General features: G+C 36.0%; 1 protein-coding gene across 2 annotated transcripts; it reads left to right on the top strand.

Annotated features, from left to right (window-relative positions):
• Nucleotides 1-485: 485 nt before the first annotated feature.
• LOC113107114 (glycine receptor subunit beta-like) lies at nt 486-16,754 on the top strand. 2 transcript variants are annotated; one of them, XM_026269361.1, is made up of 12 exons: nt 486-675; nt 837-1,101; nt 4,104-4,232; nt 4,702-4,808; nt 5,745-5,812; nt 6,330-6,556; nt 8,149-8,231; nt 8,406-8,546; nt 10,414-10,566; nt 12,372-12,520; nt 14,359-14,508; nt 16,084-16,754. In XM_026269361.1, exons 3-12 carry the CDS (start codon nt 4,114-4,116, stop codon nt 16,378-16,380), a joined length of 1,494 nt encoding a protein of 497 aa, XP_026125146.1. In that variant the 5' UTR covers nt 486-675; nt 837-1,101; nt 4,104-4,113; the 3' UTR covers nt 16,381-16,754. The 2 variants fall into 2 exon arrangements, with proteins under 2 accessions (XP_026125146.1, XP_026125138.1); XM_026269353.1 differs by having other exon boundaries at nt 571-1,101.
• The last annotated feature ends 1,666 nt before the right edge of the window (nt 16,755-18,420 follow it).

Raw genomic sequence — 18,420 nt, forward strand, 5'->3', positions numbered from 1 at the left:
GTGTGTGTGTGTGTGTCTCCTCTGCAGCATGCTGGCATTGTGCCACGCTGTGAGCAGAATAGCTTCACAAATTCTGAAACCCAATTGAAGTGTTTTATTTCTCATTTGCGCTGTATTTCTGCTAGTATCTCAGACACATGCACTAAAGTTTTTTTTACTTCATATACATATATAGAGAGAAGAAGATTACATTTATTTGATATAACTTATACTGCTATGCATCAATGTATTAATAATTATTTCATGATTATTATATCATATAATTAATTATATGCATGTATAATTAATTATTCATTTATATGTCATCCGTATGTATGTAGAGAGAATAAAATGCTTTATTAATTATTTTGATCAGTGTAGCTAATGTTTATATAAATATATAATTATATATTGATAAATGTGTGTGCACAAACACGCAAACATCATAAATTTGCTATATAATTAATGATTTATTTAAATATAATTAATCTTATTCTCAGGGTACCTTCACAATGTTCGTGTGACTCTTGTTCTCTCTCATTCCCATTCTCACGTGGGATCATTTATCTTCCTCTCTCTCTCTCTCTCTCTCTCTCTCTCTCTCTCCATCCCATGCCCTCGTTTAGTTCAGGGGCTCAGTGTGAATCTGTTAACAGGGAGGGTTGTGATTTAATGTGACACGAAGGACGCATCGAGGTGAGGAGGAGCTGTTCACAAAACCACTAACATCTCGTGAATTCTTAATCTAATCACAGCGCACATTCTTGATAAAGGTGTATGTACTGCTGCGTTCAACAGTTTACATTTCTTCTACTCTGATTTTGCATAACACGGGTGCTTTATATCTTCGAATTCAGCCAGTGGTGCTGTAGCTCAGTGGGTTTCATAACTTAAATCCATGCGGAGAAAGTGACGGCGGTGCGGGACAGAGCTTGCTGCATCACGCGAGAGCTCAGCATCAGCAGCATCACTGCAGCGGGACAGGTGCGTGCACGCGCACTCCATCATCACCCACACCGAAACTGAACCCGGAGCGTGGATGCACGTACAATGACGGCCGTGTGTTTGCTGGAAGCGTGTTTGAGCGGGGGACACTAACATCTGCTGTGTTTTCTTCTTGAGGTAAGACTGCGTGTCTGTATATTCTGTCCTATGTTCAGATGTTCTCACTGACGCGCGCTTGTCTCGGTTCAGCATGATTTATCAAGTTCTTAGAGTGACTTATTACGCGTGTGTTTACTGGTCTTCGTGTATAAGTCTGGAGGAGTGTTTAATGGTGTGATAATTGTGTCCTCCTCGGATCTAGTGCTGGATTCGTTCCCGAGGGTTTTTCACTCTGCTGTTATTATTCTGCACATTATTCTCAAGGTCTGATCAAAGCGCGTCTCTCAAACTGATCCAGGGGGGTTTGGACGAGATTGTTATTCAGTTTATTAAGTAAAAGCCATTTCTATATCAAGATACTCAAAAAGCAGACACTTTGTACAAGCATCCAGTTAAAAACGAATTCTAAGATCCAAGTGAAGGATGTAACAAACATGTAAGAAGAAAAAAACAGAATCACTGGGTTGGAAAAGGGATCAGCAGCCCCTTCTGCACCTTATGCTTTAATTACAGCCTTTAGCCTATTCTGTAGGGATTTGTCTCTACTAACTTTACACATCTAGACTTTGCTATATTTGCTGTCTTCTTTGCAGAACTGCTCAAGTTCATATCAATTTGATGATGACAGTTTGTGGACTGCAGTCGTCAAGTCATCCCACAGATTTTCAGTCTGGGCTCTGACTGTCATGCAGAGGCATTCAGATTTTTCTCCTTAGGCCCTGTGGGCCATTGTCATGTTGGAAGGAAAGCAGATTTTCCTCAAGACAGTATTTTCCCACATCCATTTCCCTTCTGTTCAGACAAGAGCTCCAGTCCTGCTGCAGAGAAACACCATCATAACAGGTTATCATCTCCTCCATGCTTTACTGTTATTTAGATGGTGAGCTGTATTGGATTTCCACTAGACATATAATTTGGTGTTGAGGCTAAATAATTCAATTCTAGTCTCATCTGCCTCAGAATCTTCAAAGCTCAGTCTCACATGTGGCCTTTCTTGAGGAGCGGCTTTTTTCTTGCAACCCTGCCATTAGAGCCACATTTGTGAGATTGTCGTCACATAAATTCCTGCAGCTGCTTCAGAGTTGCTGTGGGACTCTTGGTTGCCTCTCTGACTCTTTCATCCAGTTTGGAGCGACTGTGTTATACCAAATACCTTCCACTTCTTAAAAACAGACTTCACTGTGCTTCTATGCATTGATAAAGCCTTTGAAATGTGTTTGTATCAATCTTCTGACTTGTGCCTGTCCACAGCTTTGTCCCTGATATCTTTTGACAGTGTCTTGCCACCCATAGTTGTTTGTTTGCTTCAGTTGCACTACCAAGGACTGAAATTCTCAAGGAAATCAAAATGAGCACAGCTGAAAGTCAAATGAATTTAAATAGCTAATCCTGATTTACTGGTGTTTTGTACCTTACATGTTAGTGTTAAATCGATCATTTGGATGTTATAAGTTGAAATGAGTAAATGTAGCTGGATAAAACAAAAACTGTCTTCATGTCAGGCTGCAAAGCAATACAATGTGATTTGTTTTAAAGGGGGTTATTCTTTTCTATACCCACTGTTTAATGGACAATTTAATGTTTCATTGTGACAACCTAGAACGTAAAAGCTATGACAATATGTCCTCAGGTGAATGTGTGTTTGGTGAACTGTTTCTATCTTCACGGAAAATCACAGTCAAAAAGTTCAGACAAAGCCTTGGTCTCCAATGTAAAAATAAGTGACTTTATGTGACCCTGGAGCACAAAACCAGTCTTAAGTGGCAGTTTTTCGAAATTGAGATTTATACATCATCTGAAAGCTTTAGGAAAGTTTTTTAGGATCTGACAATATTTGACCGAGATACAACTATTTGAATATCTGGCTTCTTAGGGTGCCAAAAATATCTAAATACTGAGATAATCCCCTTTAAATTGTCCAAATGAATAATTAGCAGTGCATATTACTAATCAAAAATTAAGTTTTGATATATTTACGGTAGGAAATTACAAAATATCATCATATAACATGATCCTAAAAGAAAAAAAAAATTATTTTAACCCATACAATGGTTTTTATTTATTATTATTATATTTTTTTTTTTTTGGGCTATTGCTAAAAATACACCCCAGTGACTTAAGACTGGTTTTGTGCTCCAGGGTCACATTTGTGCGGGAGAAATATAAAACAATACAACATATAGCCATAGATTTCACTTTATTTGTTTGTTAATGCTTTTCTAAGAAAATTCTGAATTTGTCTTTAACAGCAGTAACTTGTTTAAATTAATTGATTAAAGGAACAATTCACCCAAAAATGAAAATGTGCTGAAAATGTGCTCACCCGCAGGCCATCCAAGATGTAAATGAGTACACTTCCTCAGCCATGGATGCACTGCAGTGAATGGGTGCCGTCAGAATGAAAGTCCAAACAGCTGATAAAAGCTTTACAGTAATCCAGAAGTAATCCACACCTCTCCAGTCCATCACTTAACATCTTGTGAAGAGAAAAGCTGTGTTACAAGAAACTAATTCACTATTGGGAATAATTAAACCATTGCTTCTAAAGTATCTTCTGTCTGTACACTGCTTATTGGAAAAGTCATCTGGATGTGAGGAGAATGGATTTTTTAGACTCATATTTTGGCCAGAAGTGATGATTTAAAGTTAAAATTGTCCTGCTGATGGATTATTTTCTTACAAGCACATACCTTTTCACTTCACAATCGATTAACTGATGAACTGGAGTGTCGTGGATTACTGTGATGTTTTTATCAGCTGTTTGGACTCTCATTCTGACGGCACCCATTCACTGCAGAGGATCCATTGGTGAGCAAGTCATCCAATCTCATCTATATCTTAGATGGCCAGAGGTTGAGCAAATATTAAGCTATATTTACAAGTTAATGATTTGAAGAAAAATCCTTTACATGCCTTTATTACTGATGTTTTATATATGTTTGTGTGGCACTAACATAATAAATGCCACAGTTAGACTGCATTCATGTTTGTGCTGACTCATGTGTCTGTGCGCGTTGCAGGTGTGCAGTCATGCTTCTCAAAGGGCTGATCTTGTTGATGCTGTTAATACAGTTCTCTGCAGTGAGCTTTGCCAAAGAAGGAGGCAAACCCAAGAAGGGGAAAAAAGGCAAACAGGTCGTCTGTCCCTCGTAAGTCTCCCGGGCAGCAACACACTCGCATACACACATACGTGTGCTGGTCCCATAATCATTTAAGGCTTCCAAGAATGCAAGGATATCAGTCATGAAGAATTGCAATGCTGTTAAGCAGAGTGAAAGTCTGGCCATAAATTTAGGAGCCTGCCAGACTGGATAGCACTGTTAGCACTGGTCCAGGATCAGCTGTGTCCTTCTCAATGCTCTCGATTACATACTAACAGATCCAGCTAAACATATCCAGGGCCATTTCTAAATGACTAAGCATAAAGAAGTATCTGTGCGTTTTACTGCATTTTCTCATAGCAGACGTTATTCCAGAGGAATGATGTGTTGAATATTGAATAGTTCTTGAATCTGAGAGGGCTTTTACTCTTTATCAGGGCAAGTTTCATCCTTGTATGACTTTGATATATGATGTACTGCCAGTATAGCGTGTGTGTGTCTGTTTTGACATTGCCAGTCAGTTATCAGCAGAGGACCTGGACAGAGTCCCAGCAAACTCAACCAGTAACATACTCAACCGCTTGATGATGACCTATGACTCACGAATACGACCAAACTTCAAAGGTACTGAGATTTACTTATCTTTTCTTTCCTTTTTTTATTTAATATTTTCCTTGCAAATCAAACCCTGCTATAGTCAATGAATAAACTAAATGGCCCACTCAGAAATGCACAAAAATATTAAACACATTTTCAGCTGACAGTAAGGCTCCATTGGGAACAATAAATATAACTATAAATAAACAAAATATCCTTGAGCTAATACATTAGGCATTATGAACTAACAGTTAACAAAATGCAGTTTTATAAATATAAAGTAAGTCAGTGTTGATTTCTTAATTTCTAAACACACACACACATTATGAAATATTATGAGATTTTATGAATTACATTTATGGATTCATTAATATTAATGAATTGTACCTTATTGTAAAGTGCTACCAAAATATTTAGTCTTTGGAATATGCCCTTCCTTTTCTGCTGACCATTTTTATTTTTCGAATATTTTTATCCTTTTCACTTGGAAATGCATCAGATATTTTTGATGCATTTTAATATTCATGTCATACCCTGGTTATCAAACCTCTCAAACCTCTAGCAATGTTCATGAAACAACTATAAAATTCAGCTCTTGCACTTTTTACACAAACATCATGAATAACATAGTGAATGACTTCATTAGAATGATCATTTAATCACAGTGTCAGAGAATGGCAGAGTATGTATTGTACACAGTAATTGGATATTCTCCCCCGTCGTGCTGCTGGGCATCACAAGACCCTATAGAACCAGAACATGTCATTCTGAACCCAGCAGAAGAAGAAAATGTCTGAACGAAACTTTATTAGATCAATGGGCATCTGCCAAGGTCCCGAGTTCTCACATCCTACAGTGCAATTTGCAACTATTTATTTTGCACTTTGGTGAATCTGGGAATAGCACACATCTTTTACACAAGTGGTTGATGTGCATTATTATATTCCTATCATGTGTTTGCAGGTATCCCAGTGGAGGACAAGGTGAACATCTTCATCAACAGCTTTGGGTCGATCCAGGAGACTACAATGGTAAGAAAAAAAAAGCAGTAGTTAATATGTGTGCGTAATTTACTTATTTGTGACCCTGGACCACAAAACCAGTGTCATTTTTTTAAAATTGAAATTTATGCATCATCTGAAAGCTGAATATTGAGAAAATCACCTTTAAAGTTGTCCGAATGAAGTTCATAGCAATGCATATTACTAAACAAAAATTACATTTTTATATATTTAGAGTAGGAAATTTACAAAATATCTTCATGGAACTTGATCTTTACACAATATCTTAAAGATTTTTGGCATAAAAGAAAAATCGACAGTTTTGACCCATACACAAAGTTTTTTTGGCAATTGCTAAAAATATACCTCAGACTCTTAAGACACATATAATATATTCTATCTGACCAAATCTTTTCTTTGCATCATTTATTCCATATTAGGCATTTATGCACACAGTCTTGTTAAATGTTGTATGTTTGATTGATTGACAGTATACTTTCTGTTTACCCTACATCATACCAAGACTAACTGTACGCTTCATGTCCAGGATTACCGTGTTAATATATTCCTGCGTCAGCGCTGGAATGACCCACGGCTGCGGCTACCAACTGATTTTAAGTCCGATGCATTGACCGTGGATCCAAAAATGTTCCAGTGCCTGTGGAAGCCAGATCTGTTTTTCGCCAATGAAAAAAGTGCTAATTTTCATGATGTCACACAGGAAAACATACTTCTGTTCATTTTCCGCAATGGAGATATCCTCATCAGCATGAGGTAAGTCACGGTCAGATGTTTTACAGTTTAAGAAAATAAATAAGCAACAGTGTAGCATTGAATTAAACTTTTTACTGCATGTACTGCATTGCTCTGTGGTGCAAAATGCAAACTTACAAAAACATGCATTATTATATATGGACATGTATATTTTTCAGTTTTGGTTAATAAGCCTCAAGTGCACTGCTTAAGTTTATTGTTTTAATAATACAGTGGCAATATTATAATAATAACACCATTGTTCAGTGTATAGTTTCCATTAAGTTATTCACTTTTAATAGTTGTATTATAAAATTCCATGTTTTGCCCTAATAAGGGATACAAATCTATTGTGTGTGTGTGTTTTGTGTCTGCAATGTTGTTCCTAAAAGCTGCTTCTCCAACTCCCACTGTGGTCAGTAAGATTTTTTTTTAAGCAAGTATTATCTTCATTCAGCAGGAATGCATTAAGTTGCTCAAAAGAGTCAGTAAAGACTTTTACATTTTACAATAAATAAACTCAAAAGTATCACAGTTTTTTTTTTATGTTTTCAACATTAAAAATAATAAGAAATGCTTCTTTAGCATCAAGTAAGCATATTAGAATGACTTTAGAAGTGTTACTGTTTATACTGTGTTTTTACTCAGATAAATACATGAATCCTTGGTAAGTACAAGAGACTTATGAAAGCAACCCCAGACTTTTGAATGGTAGTGAAGATGAATGTCATTGCTGCATTTTTGATTACATTTAAAGCAGTCTCCATTCTTAGAGCTTTTTAATCATCCGATTCAAATCTAATATTATAATCTCTTTATTCTGTTTCAGAAAGTTTAGAGTTTTGTATCAGAGAACATCAGTGATTAATGCAATATTCACCATATGGTTTGCAGCAGATTAGAATTAGGCCTAAACGGTATGTACTGATAAATATGAGGAAAAACTGTTTATATCACATTAAAAAAAAAAAAAAAAAAAAAACATATGTCAAATGCTAATTGCAGTTTATCAGTGTTATTACCTTCTGTTTCAAATCTACCCTTGGAGTTGATTTATTTCACAGATGTAAAATGCTTATTACACCTCTGGCAATGTGTTCGAGTTACATTTGTTTTGCTGAATGATCTATTGGAATGATTCTTCTTGCATTCACATTTTTCATTGGACACTTTCTTGCTATATATTAAACTTGCTGTTTTTCTTTCAATTTTTTCTGCTCTGATCTTTAACCGCAGCATTTAGATAGAAGAATGTTTGAAGCCATGGCTGTTTGCTCAAGCTGAAAGGGTCTTTGAGGCAGATGAGAGAATATGCTACATCTTTGCTTAGCCGTGTGTGTGTGTGTGTGTGTGAGAGAGAGAGAGAGCGCCTTAGAGTGAGATTCTTTCTCTCTCTCTCTCTTTCTCTCTCTCTCTCTCTCTCTCTTTCTCTTTCTCTCTCTCTCTCTCTCTCTCTCTCATCTGCTGCTGCTGCTCCACATGCACTCAGGACTAATGAGCCTTGCAGTGTGTGTGTGTATCCTCTCTTCACACACTCTCTCTTGCTCACGTCCGTCTGTTTTAAACTCTAAAAAAACTGGCTACCTATTTACATAAATTCTCTCTTTTTTCAGATTGTCTGTCACTCTTTCTTGCCCTCTGGATCTAACGCTGTTTCCTATGGACACCCAGCTCTGCAAGATGCAGTTAGAGAGCTGTAAGTAAAACACACACACACACACACACACACACACACACACACACACACAAACTGGTACTCCTGCAATAAAATGAAACTAATATGTTTTATTTGTATTTTAAGAGAGAGTAATAATGGAAAGAATGAGGTGAAATGTTTGTCAATGCTGTGTGTGTGTGTGTGTGTGTGTAGTTGGCTATACCACAAAGGACCTGGTGTTTATGTGGCAGTCTGGAGACCCTGTTCAGATGGATGAGATTGCTTTGCCACAGTTTGATGTAAAGCAAGAGGATATCAAGTATGGAAATTGCACAAAGTTCTACCCGGGAACAGGTATGGATTGACATATAAAAACACACTCATATCTGCATACATATTAAAAGAGGGTGACACTGAAATGGGACATGGTTTTCAGGAAGGCAACAGCTCAAGAATAGCACACACAAACACACACACACACACACTCATGCAAGTAAGGAAACGTTCACCTCATAGCTCTTTTACAGTCCTAGTTCAGACTCAAATGATTCAATACCTCTGAGATGGGTAGTTTGGCATTCATTCATAAATTCATTCAATGATGTCTCTTTGTACTCACATGATAATTTCTAATCAAAATTTCACATTTAATTATTTAGGTAGCCATGAGGCACAGTGTATAGTCAGTCGGTCATTATTTCAAAATAAGACCCTTCAGGTTATTAAAAATATATATTATTTTGGAATAATAACCTACTGACTGTACATTATCCATTACTTACTTTGCCCATTCATAAACACACATACTCATATGTGTACCTTTAAAATAAAGTATAGTTTTAGAAGTATTGGAGTGTATTTCTCCTGTGGGAATCTATTACATAATACAGTATTGACTTCTTATGTAAGAGAACAGAACAGCATGAGCGTAACTTGCTAAGATTACACACACACACACACACACGTTCACATGAATGATCAAACACAGTCACACCATAAACAAGACGATAAAAAGAACACCTACAGCCTGCTCTTAATGATCTCGTTAATTATTTTACGGTAAAACAGTCACACAGAGCTCAGAGCTGGTTGTGTTTCTTGAGAAAAAGGATTATTTGCATTCTGACGATGGTCTCCGCACATGAGACACAAGTCAGAGGTTTAGCCTCGTGTTTCTTAATGCACTGTTCTGTTCTTCATTTCTGTCAGTGATGATATACTGCTTTAAAATTAACACTCTAGAGATGTGTGCGAGTGATTTGGAGAAATGTAGCATTGGATGACTTGCTCACCAGTGGATGCTCTGCAGTGAATGGGTGCCGTCAGAATGAGAGTCCAAACAGCTGATAAAAACATCACAATAATCCACACCACTCCAGTCCATCAGTTAATGTCTTGTGAAGACAAAAGCTGCGTGTTATTTATGGCTGTATGCATGTATAAGACATCTAAATATAGACATTAATGGATTCATTTTTGCTCCACTTAATTTGCAAAAATAGAGCTTGTGCTTTGTTGTAGTTTATTTAGTGTTTTTTGACAGATGTTCAGTGTTCAACAGGGATTTCACAATGACTCCAGGAGACAGATGAACTCTAAGGGAATCTGCAAATGCACACACACACACACACACACACACACACACACACACACATATACACACACACACCACACACACAAACAGACACACTGAACTGTTTCTTTAACTTTAACGTTTGGCACTGTGGACTTTGGGGAAATCATTTTTTCAAACTCACTGTTTTATTTTGTCATTTTTTCTAAGCTAGTAACTGTTATTTTCACTACACTTCATAAAAAAAAATCATGCAATTTGCTTGATAGCGTTCTGAGGTGAAAATGACAGTGATGGAAACATTTTTGGCATAATATGGCAGACTCCTTTGTCTTACTAAGACTAATTTCATAGCCAGCATTTTATGTATCCCGAGGACACAGAACTGAACTTTTGGAATATTTGACAAACTGACATTCCAAATTGGAAATGACGTGCAATAATAATATTCTGTTCACGAGTGACATTTACAGTTTTGTGAATATTCACTATCACTATCATCACTATCATCTCATATTTCATCTCATTCGCCCCACTGACATCTGGGACAAGGGTAAAACAATAAAACCTGTCCTATACAGTGCATAAAAAGCATTTCATAGGAACGATTTCAAGACTTTGATTTCATGTTTAATGCATCCTCTATAGGTTATTATACATGTGTGGAAGTCATCTTCACTCTCAGGAGGCAGGTGGGCTTCTATATGATGGGTGTTTATGCTCCCACCTTGCTGATTGTGGTCCTGTCATGGCTGTCCTTCTGGATAAACCCAGACGCCAGTGCAGCTCGAGTCCCTTTAGGTGAGTCAGTCTTCAGATGAACACCACTTACATTAGCTGCTATTAGAACTGCAGTGTTGTGTGTGATGACCCTTATCTTTCTTATATTGCATTTATGATTTAATAAGCCATGGGATTTTATGTGCAGGTTTTGTAAATACAAAATTTTAATAATTAACAAATTATATTTCTCAATTTATATATACTGTTTAAAGTGCCCTTATTATGACACGTTTTATTTTCTCTTCCTATAAGATTGCATGCATGCAAGCTAAAAAAAAAACTTTCATTTTCTCAAAATATGCATTTAATATCACCTCATTTTCCAGTTCTCAAATGATTTAGTCTTTCTAAACCCCTTCCTTTCCATGAGCCTCTGATTGGTAAGATGGCCAAATCTGTTGTGATTGGTCCACCATTTACAGCGTGTGTCAGAAACAATACGCCCACTGCCATAGTTATGATTTATCATACCCTCAGGTTGTGATTCAGTGGAACCAGCTGCTCCAAATAAGCTGGGAACTGAGACATTATACACTGCATCAAATGCAATGATGGAAATAGTATAATAGGAGCACTTTAAATGTGTGGGGTAAAAAAAAATTCTTATGATCTCCAAAGCTGCATTTATTTGATAGCAAAACTTTAATATTGTGAAATCGTATTACAGTTTAAAATAACTATTTTCTATGTGAATATATTTTAAAATGTAATTTATCGCTGTGATCAGAGCTGTATTTTCAGCATCATTACTCCACTCTTCAGTGTCACATGATCTTAGAAATAATTCTACTGCTTTGCTGCTCAATAAACATTTCGGATTATTATCAATGTTGAATATACTGTAGTTGTGCTGCTTCATATTTTTATTGAAACCATGATGCATGTTTTTCTGGATTCTTTGATGAATAAAACATTTGAAAGAACATTTATTTGAAATCGATTTTTTTGTAACAATTTATAATTTACTGCAACTTTTTTTATTAATTTAACACATCCTTGCAGAATAAATTCATTATTTATTTATTTTTATGTTTGGAATAAATAATTAATCATTTTAATTAATCATCAATCAAATATTTTTCATAATAAATGACCATTTAAACATTTTTTTTTATTAAATTGTATTAATAATAAAAAAAAAATAAGATCCTTTAGTTATGTGCTTTCTTGAGCTTCTATTAACTTCTAATGGGGCAACATAAAAATAAATAAATGAAAAAGAAAAATTATAGCAAGTCACCCAGTCCTGAATTTCTCTCTTCTCATCTCTCTAATTTTTCCATATTTGTCCCCGGAATAAAAAACAGCTTTATAAAATACATATATTAAGTTACATAATTTTAAAGAAAAATTACTCAATGTACTGAAATTTAAATCTGTCCTGGTTTTGCTAAAACTTTCAATCATCTAAGTATTTAAAAAGAAATTCTAAACATTTATATTTGAAATGTATATGAAACTTCTGGACACACAGAGGGGTACAAATGTTAACGAATCTTTCCACTTACTCTGAGAGCTTCCTCCGTCAGTCATTCCCTTGATTACCTATTATCCGTCCCGTTTGTCCTCTCTCATCTCTCCATCTTCCTCCTTTCATAGGCTCCACCTCTCCTTCATTCCTTTCTCTCATTTATTCATCTGTCCATTTCAGGGACGGCTGTCACTCCCAGGTCAGTTTGAACATTAAAGCATCATAAATCATTGTATAACTTGTGCTAAAGTGAGAAGAAACTCAAGAGCAGCGCACAGTAATATGATTTATGTAGTTACAGTATGTGGGATTTTTCCTTCTGTCTCTCCTGTCTGTCTGTCTCTCTCTATAGGTATTCTGTCTGTCCTGTCGCTGTCGTCTGAGTGTATGTCTCTAGCGTCTGAGCTTCCTAAGGTCTCCTATGTGAAAGCCATTGATATCTGGATGATTGCCTGTTTGCTGTTTGGTTTTGCCTCTCTTGTGGAGTACGCTGTGGTTCAGGTGTGTATGCACATGTCTGCTCTTGTCTTGTATTCATATATTTCCTCGAGTCGGGACGTTGCAGAACTACAGATTTAGCCGCTTCAGGACACTGTGTGGGTGTTTCACACTTTGAGCCCTGTGTCAACTTTTAGAAAATAAAATTGCTTAAAATTTGACACACTCAGTTTATTTTGTCCACAGTGAAAATCTGATTTGCATTTAAAATTATGTTTTTTTAAAGAACATTCTGTAGTGAAAATACCACTGAATTTTGGAGTAAAATGGGTTTCCTTTGCCTGGCTTAAGTAACTTTGCGTAAGTACTTTTTGCATATATATATATATATATATATATATATATATATATATATATATATATATATATATATATATATTTTACAAACTTACAGCTTAAAACTAAATCTAATTAAAAAAAGGAAAATATTCTTATGTACAATATAACAGTGTGCATAAGTGGTATTTACAGTTTTGCAAATGTGAGACCTTCATATAACAATCTATTGCTGCTAATGCAAAATTATTTTGCTAAAAGCAGTAAAGGTCATACATTACAGTATATTACAGTATCAAATGTAAAATGAAAAATACTTAGTTAATTTTGAATTCAATTCAATAAATTAATTATGTAAAAAAGTATATCTATTAATAATACTGGACTGACAATGAACCATTCTATTTATTATTAAATAATTTTAAGAAAGATTTATAAATACTGTAACAAATGTATAGCATGTTGTTGCTATGCTTTTGTTGATTAACCTATTAAATATAGTTAACTGAAACCTTATTGTCTAGTGTAGCCACTATAATAATAATAATCTGAATAAAAAATCTTAACATAGTTCTTGAAACTGTAGTGTTTCGCGATTATGAAACAAATTGTCACTTAAAACTAACTGATGTGCTCTCACTCCAGTCTTGTTTTGTGATATGTTTTAGGACATATTAGCAGGATTTGTGTTTGGATTTGACTTTCTCCAGTACCCAACATTTCTTATATAGCTGTTCCTTAAATAGGAAGCGAAAAAGGCAGACACGGAAATGCACTTTTTCTGAGAAGAGAAAATAGATCTGTAATCAAAGCCTGAAAACTGAAAACAGGACAGAAACTGCAAGAATAATGCATTTCTAAGGAACAGTGAACTCCTCCTGAACTATGAAACAGACATACAGTTCATGTGGTTAAACTGTCCATTTTTTCTGCAAAACTGGGATAACAGAGCTGAATAATAATGTAATTACCGAATAATGTGTTCTTAATTTTGTGCTGGAAATCCAGAAATATAAAAAGTGTACTGTATGAAAGTAAACTGAACTGAAACTGATTTTGTGTATAAATAAATATATGTATATTTTTAAATGTAATTTGAATTCTCTCATGGAAAAATTTACAAAGCAGCAATATTTTGTTTTAAATATGGCCAATTTATATCTATTTGTGTGCAATATGACTTCCGCCAATAAGGAGATGTGTGATTGAGCAATCAATATAATGGAAACAAAAGGATAGAAGATTGCAATACAATGGGCCTAAAATTATATTAAATTTTATTTTATTTTTTGGAAGCACAGTATTTGTTCATTGGACACTTAAACTAAATTTGTATGAAGTGTATGAATATCATTGCATTTGATAACAAAATGTCAAAGTTGTCCCTTTTTTAGGTTGAAACATTAAACCTGAATAATGTGCCTTGCTTCAAAGTATGGAATAAATTCGATAGATTAATGAAATCATATAACATTGTTGTTTTCTCATGATGGTCGTTGCTTTCTGAGGTCGATAAGGAGCGTTTGCTTTGCGTTAATTTGCTCTGTCTGTATGCTGTGTCCCAGGTGATGCTGAACAGTCCCAAGCGCATTGAGGAAGAGAAGGCAAAGATGACTCAGAAAGATAAAGCAAGAGAAAAAGAGAACAAGACACTAGTTAAGACTAACAGTGCCAATGGCACTGGAGGTACACCTATACATGTCAGCACACTACAGGTCAGTGTGTGTATACATGTTAATTCCTTTAATTAAGACGAATGCGTGCATTCATGTTTGCGCTCTTATGCAGAAAATGTGTGTATTGAATGTGTGCGACATGTGTAGGATGTGTGTGTATGTCTTCTCTTTATCTAAGATTAATGTGTGTGTGTGTGTGTGTGTGTGTGTGTTTAATGGGGAGATGAAATGGCTGTAATTGAGACTCCTGCTCTGAGTGTGTGCTCAGTGGGATGGGTTCAGAGAAGAGCAGAGGATTCTGGGGGACTGAGAGTAATGTGACCCGACAGCAACGAGGCCTGAAGCTATGATAGAGCAGCACAGGGGTTCACAAGTGTGTGTGTGTGTGTTTGAGTGGGAGAGGTCATATTACAAACAATATTTAAGAGAAATGGCTTGTGATGATGACTGAAATGGCTTCACTGAAGTTTGAAGTTTAGAAACTGGTCATCTTTAGAATAAAATATAGGGCACCCATCACATGTTTATCATTTAGCACCTAATGGACCAAACTGACTAAAGTTATTTTCAAGGTTTTGACTTATTTTTTTAAATTAATAATAGATGGATGGATGGATGGATGGATTGATAGATGGATGGATGGACTGAAGAAAGCAGATGGATGGATGGATGGATGGATAAAAAAGATAGATGGATGGATGGATGGATGGATGATGGACAGATGGATTGATGCATAAACGGACAGATGGATGGATGGTGAGTAATGTAGGATGGATGGATGGATGACAGACAGATGAATGGATGGATGGATCGATGGAAGGTGAGATATGTAGGATAGATGATGGATGGATGACAGATGGATGGATGGAGATAGAGATATATATGGAGGATGGATGGATGGATTGAGAGTGATATGTAGGATGGATTGATGGATGGATGGACAAAGCAAGCAAGAGGACGGACAGATGGATGGATGGATGGATGGATGGAGAGATATGTATGATGGATAGATGGAGGAAAGGATGGACGAAAGTGTTGGATGGATAGATGGATGGATGGATGGACAGAATCAAGGAGATGGATGGACGAAAGAGATGGATGAATGGATGGATGGATTGATGCATAGACGGACAGATGGATGGATGGTGAGTTATGTAGGATGGATGGATAATAGACAGATGAATGGGTGGATGATGGATGGATTGATTGATGGAAGGTGAGATATGTAGGTTAGATGATGGATGGATGTCAGATGGATGGATGGAGATAGAGATATATATGGAGGATGGATGGATTGATGGATGTATGAATGGGTGGATGGATGGATGGATGGATGGAGAGAGAGAGAGAGATATGTAGGATATGATGGACAGACAAAAGCAAGCAAGGTGATGGATTCATGGACTGGCGGATGGATGGAGAAATATGTATGATGGATGGATGGACGGATGACAGATAGATGGATGAATGGATGGTTGGATAGAGATAGATGGATAGATAGATAGATAGATAGATAGATAGATAGATAGATAGATAGATAGATAGATAGATAGATAGATAGATAGATAGATAGATATTCTTGTATGTATTCAGATGTCTTTTGTGTTTGTGTAGGTTGTGGAAAACCGCTGTAAGAAGGTGTGTACTTCGAAATCTGATCTGCGCTCAAATGATTTCAGTATTGTCGGTTCTCTTCCACGAGATTTCGAACTCTCAAACTTCGACTGTTACGGCAAGCCCATAGAGGTCACAGACGCTGCCGGCAAATCACAGAAAAAGAACAACAAGAAGCCGGCGCCTCCGAAACCTGTCATTCCATCCGCTGCTAAACGGATTGATCTCTATGCACGAGCTCTGTTCCCTTTCACCTTCCTCTTCTTCAATGTTATCTACTGGTCTGTCTACCTGTGACATCACAAAGTGTATGTACGCGTGTGATTATGTATGTGTGCGTGTGCTTTTATGTCGATGAGGGTGATAATCCAGCATGAACAAAACATTCAAATGTTCATCGTTTTCAATCTTTGATGTCTGTTATGTTGGTCTGTCAGTTTTATATAGTCCTGCTTATTTCTATTTTTTCTCATAAAACGCTTTTTGAAATGTGCAGCTTTAATACAAGTAAACTTTGTAGCATGACTTTACAGACAGTGTGTTCAGCTGTGTTTGGTCCAAAGTGCTAGATGTCCATGATGTCCCATGCAAAGCATCCATAATTGTCAATTGTTTATAAACTCAGGCAACAATTTGCTTACGGAAAGAAAGACTGTATCAGATCTGGACTCAGACAACATGCAGTATATGTAATGGTCTTATTGGATATGAGTCTAGAAGTAAGAAGAAGGGATTTAACTGCTGTTGTACTGCCATACTAACTGCTGTTGTACTGCCATACAATAAAGATCCTTCATCATCATCATCCTCTTGTCTGTTATTTTGGATGAGCAGATGTTTGTGCTGTTGACACAGCTTAACATAAACTCATACAAACATAACATACAGACCTTCCAACCTTTTGTGAAGACTATTTTAGACAAAATCTCCCTTTCCCGTACTTTGACTCAACACACAGTACTCAAATTGTAACCAAATGCAATCATCATTGTAATACTCTTTTATTACTCTTTTATTACATTACTCACATTTTACTGCTGGTTATATATTCTCTATATAATCGTGTATGTGACGAATAAAAATCTTGAATCTTGAATCTTGATTATTTCCATATTGATTTACAACTGGTTGTCTTTTCAAAATCTATTTGAGTAAATATTTTTTGTGCATATATTTAGCCATATTTAACAGCTTTTATGCTGCACTTGTGATGATTCTTGTGTGCAGTCGCCTGACAACAGCTCTGTCACAGCATTTAAGCAGAAAGAAAAAAAAGAATACCTAATATTTATCAGTATTGCTGTTTTGCAAACACCTTCCTTGAATATACAAATCAAGTTGAATACTTAAGGAATAACTACTTTTGTGTTTATAGGACTGAGCTTAATCAATGGAAACAATTTCACTATTATTTGACAAGATTATACAGCTATTATTTAAAACCCAAGGTAAACTATATAACAAAACAACATATTATGTTCTGATGTTTTATTTTAGTATGTTAATTTTCTCCTACTAATTCATGCCTGTGTGCATTGTACCACACTTTTGGTTATTAAATATGTACGTTGAGCTCTGACTTATATAATCTAAATCCTTGTAAAATATCAAATTGTTGCAAAGTTAACACATATGTAACATTTTATGTAAGTTCTATATTTACATACAAATGTTTGGAACGAGGGCAAATTGAGTATCATGCAACCGGCTAAATCTTTTTTAATGATTGATGTCTGCAAAGTGATTTGATTAATTAAATGAAGGAAAACACTGCTTCATATTCTTACAGTGTTCTTTAGTCTCTAAAACGTTCAGCACTTAATGTGTTGGAATGGTTTATGAACAGTAGATGCACCACGTGCAGTTTCAGGTTATGTTTGACAGGAGGGACATTTGAAATAATGGAACTTATACAAATTTGGCATATTATTCATTGAGCTTTTCATGGTAGGTCATGTTCACTGCAGCCTATCGCACACAGCAGACAGACAGACACACACACACACACACACACACACACACACGCACACACACACACACACACATAGATGGATACGTGATATGTAGGGTCATGCTTCCACATACTTCACTGCTCTCTGCTGCTCATGCTGGGAATTACTTCGCTGTGTGCAGATTTTGCCAGACAGGGCATTGTGGGACAATTGCTGTAACAACAACGACAACAACAACCGGAAGCTAGAGTGTGTACACACTTGTGTGATATGATAAATGCCTCATCATTGTGACCTAAATTGCAATGTTGTTAATAAGAGCTACACTTTATTTTCATTTTTACTTTAGTTGTTAAAAACTAGGTAACAAGCCTTAATTTACAAT

This window comes from Carassius auratus, chromosome 1 (genome assembly GCF_003368295.1).
Source record: "Carassius auratus strain Wakin chromosome 1, ASM336829v1, whole genome shotgun sequence".
Taxonomy (NCBI): Eukaryota; Metazoa; Chordata; class Actinopteri; order Cypriniformes; family Cyprinidae; genus Carassius; species Carassius auratus.

Bases quoted from the DNA above. Each gene is read 5' to 3' on its own strand.
- LOC113107114 (XM_026269361.1), top strand. From the start codon at position 4,114: ATGCTTCTCAAAGGGCTGATCTTGTTGATGCTGTTAATACAGTTCTCT. The intron at 4,809-5,744 runs GTACTGAGATTT...ATGTGTTTGCAG, and splicing joins AATACGACCAAACTTCAAAG to GTATCCCAGTGGAGGACAAG. The intron at 12,521-14,358 runs GTGTGTATGCAC...GCTGTGTCCCAG, and splicing joins TGGAGTACGCTGTGGTTCAG to GTGATGCTGAACAGTCCCAA.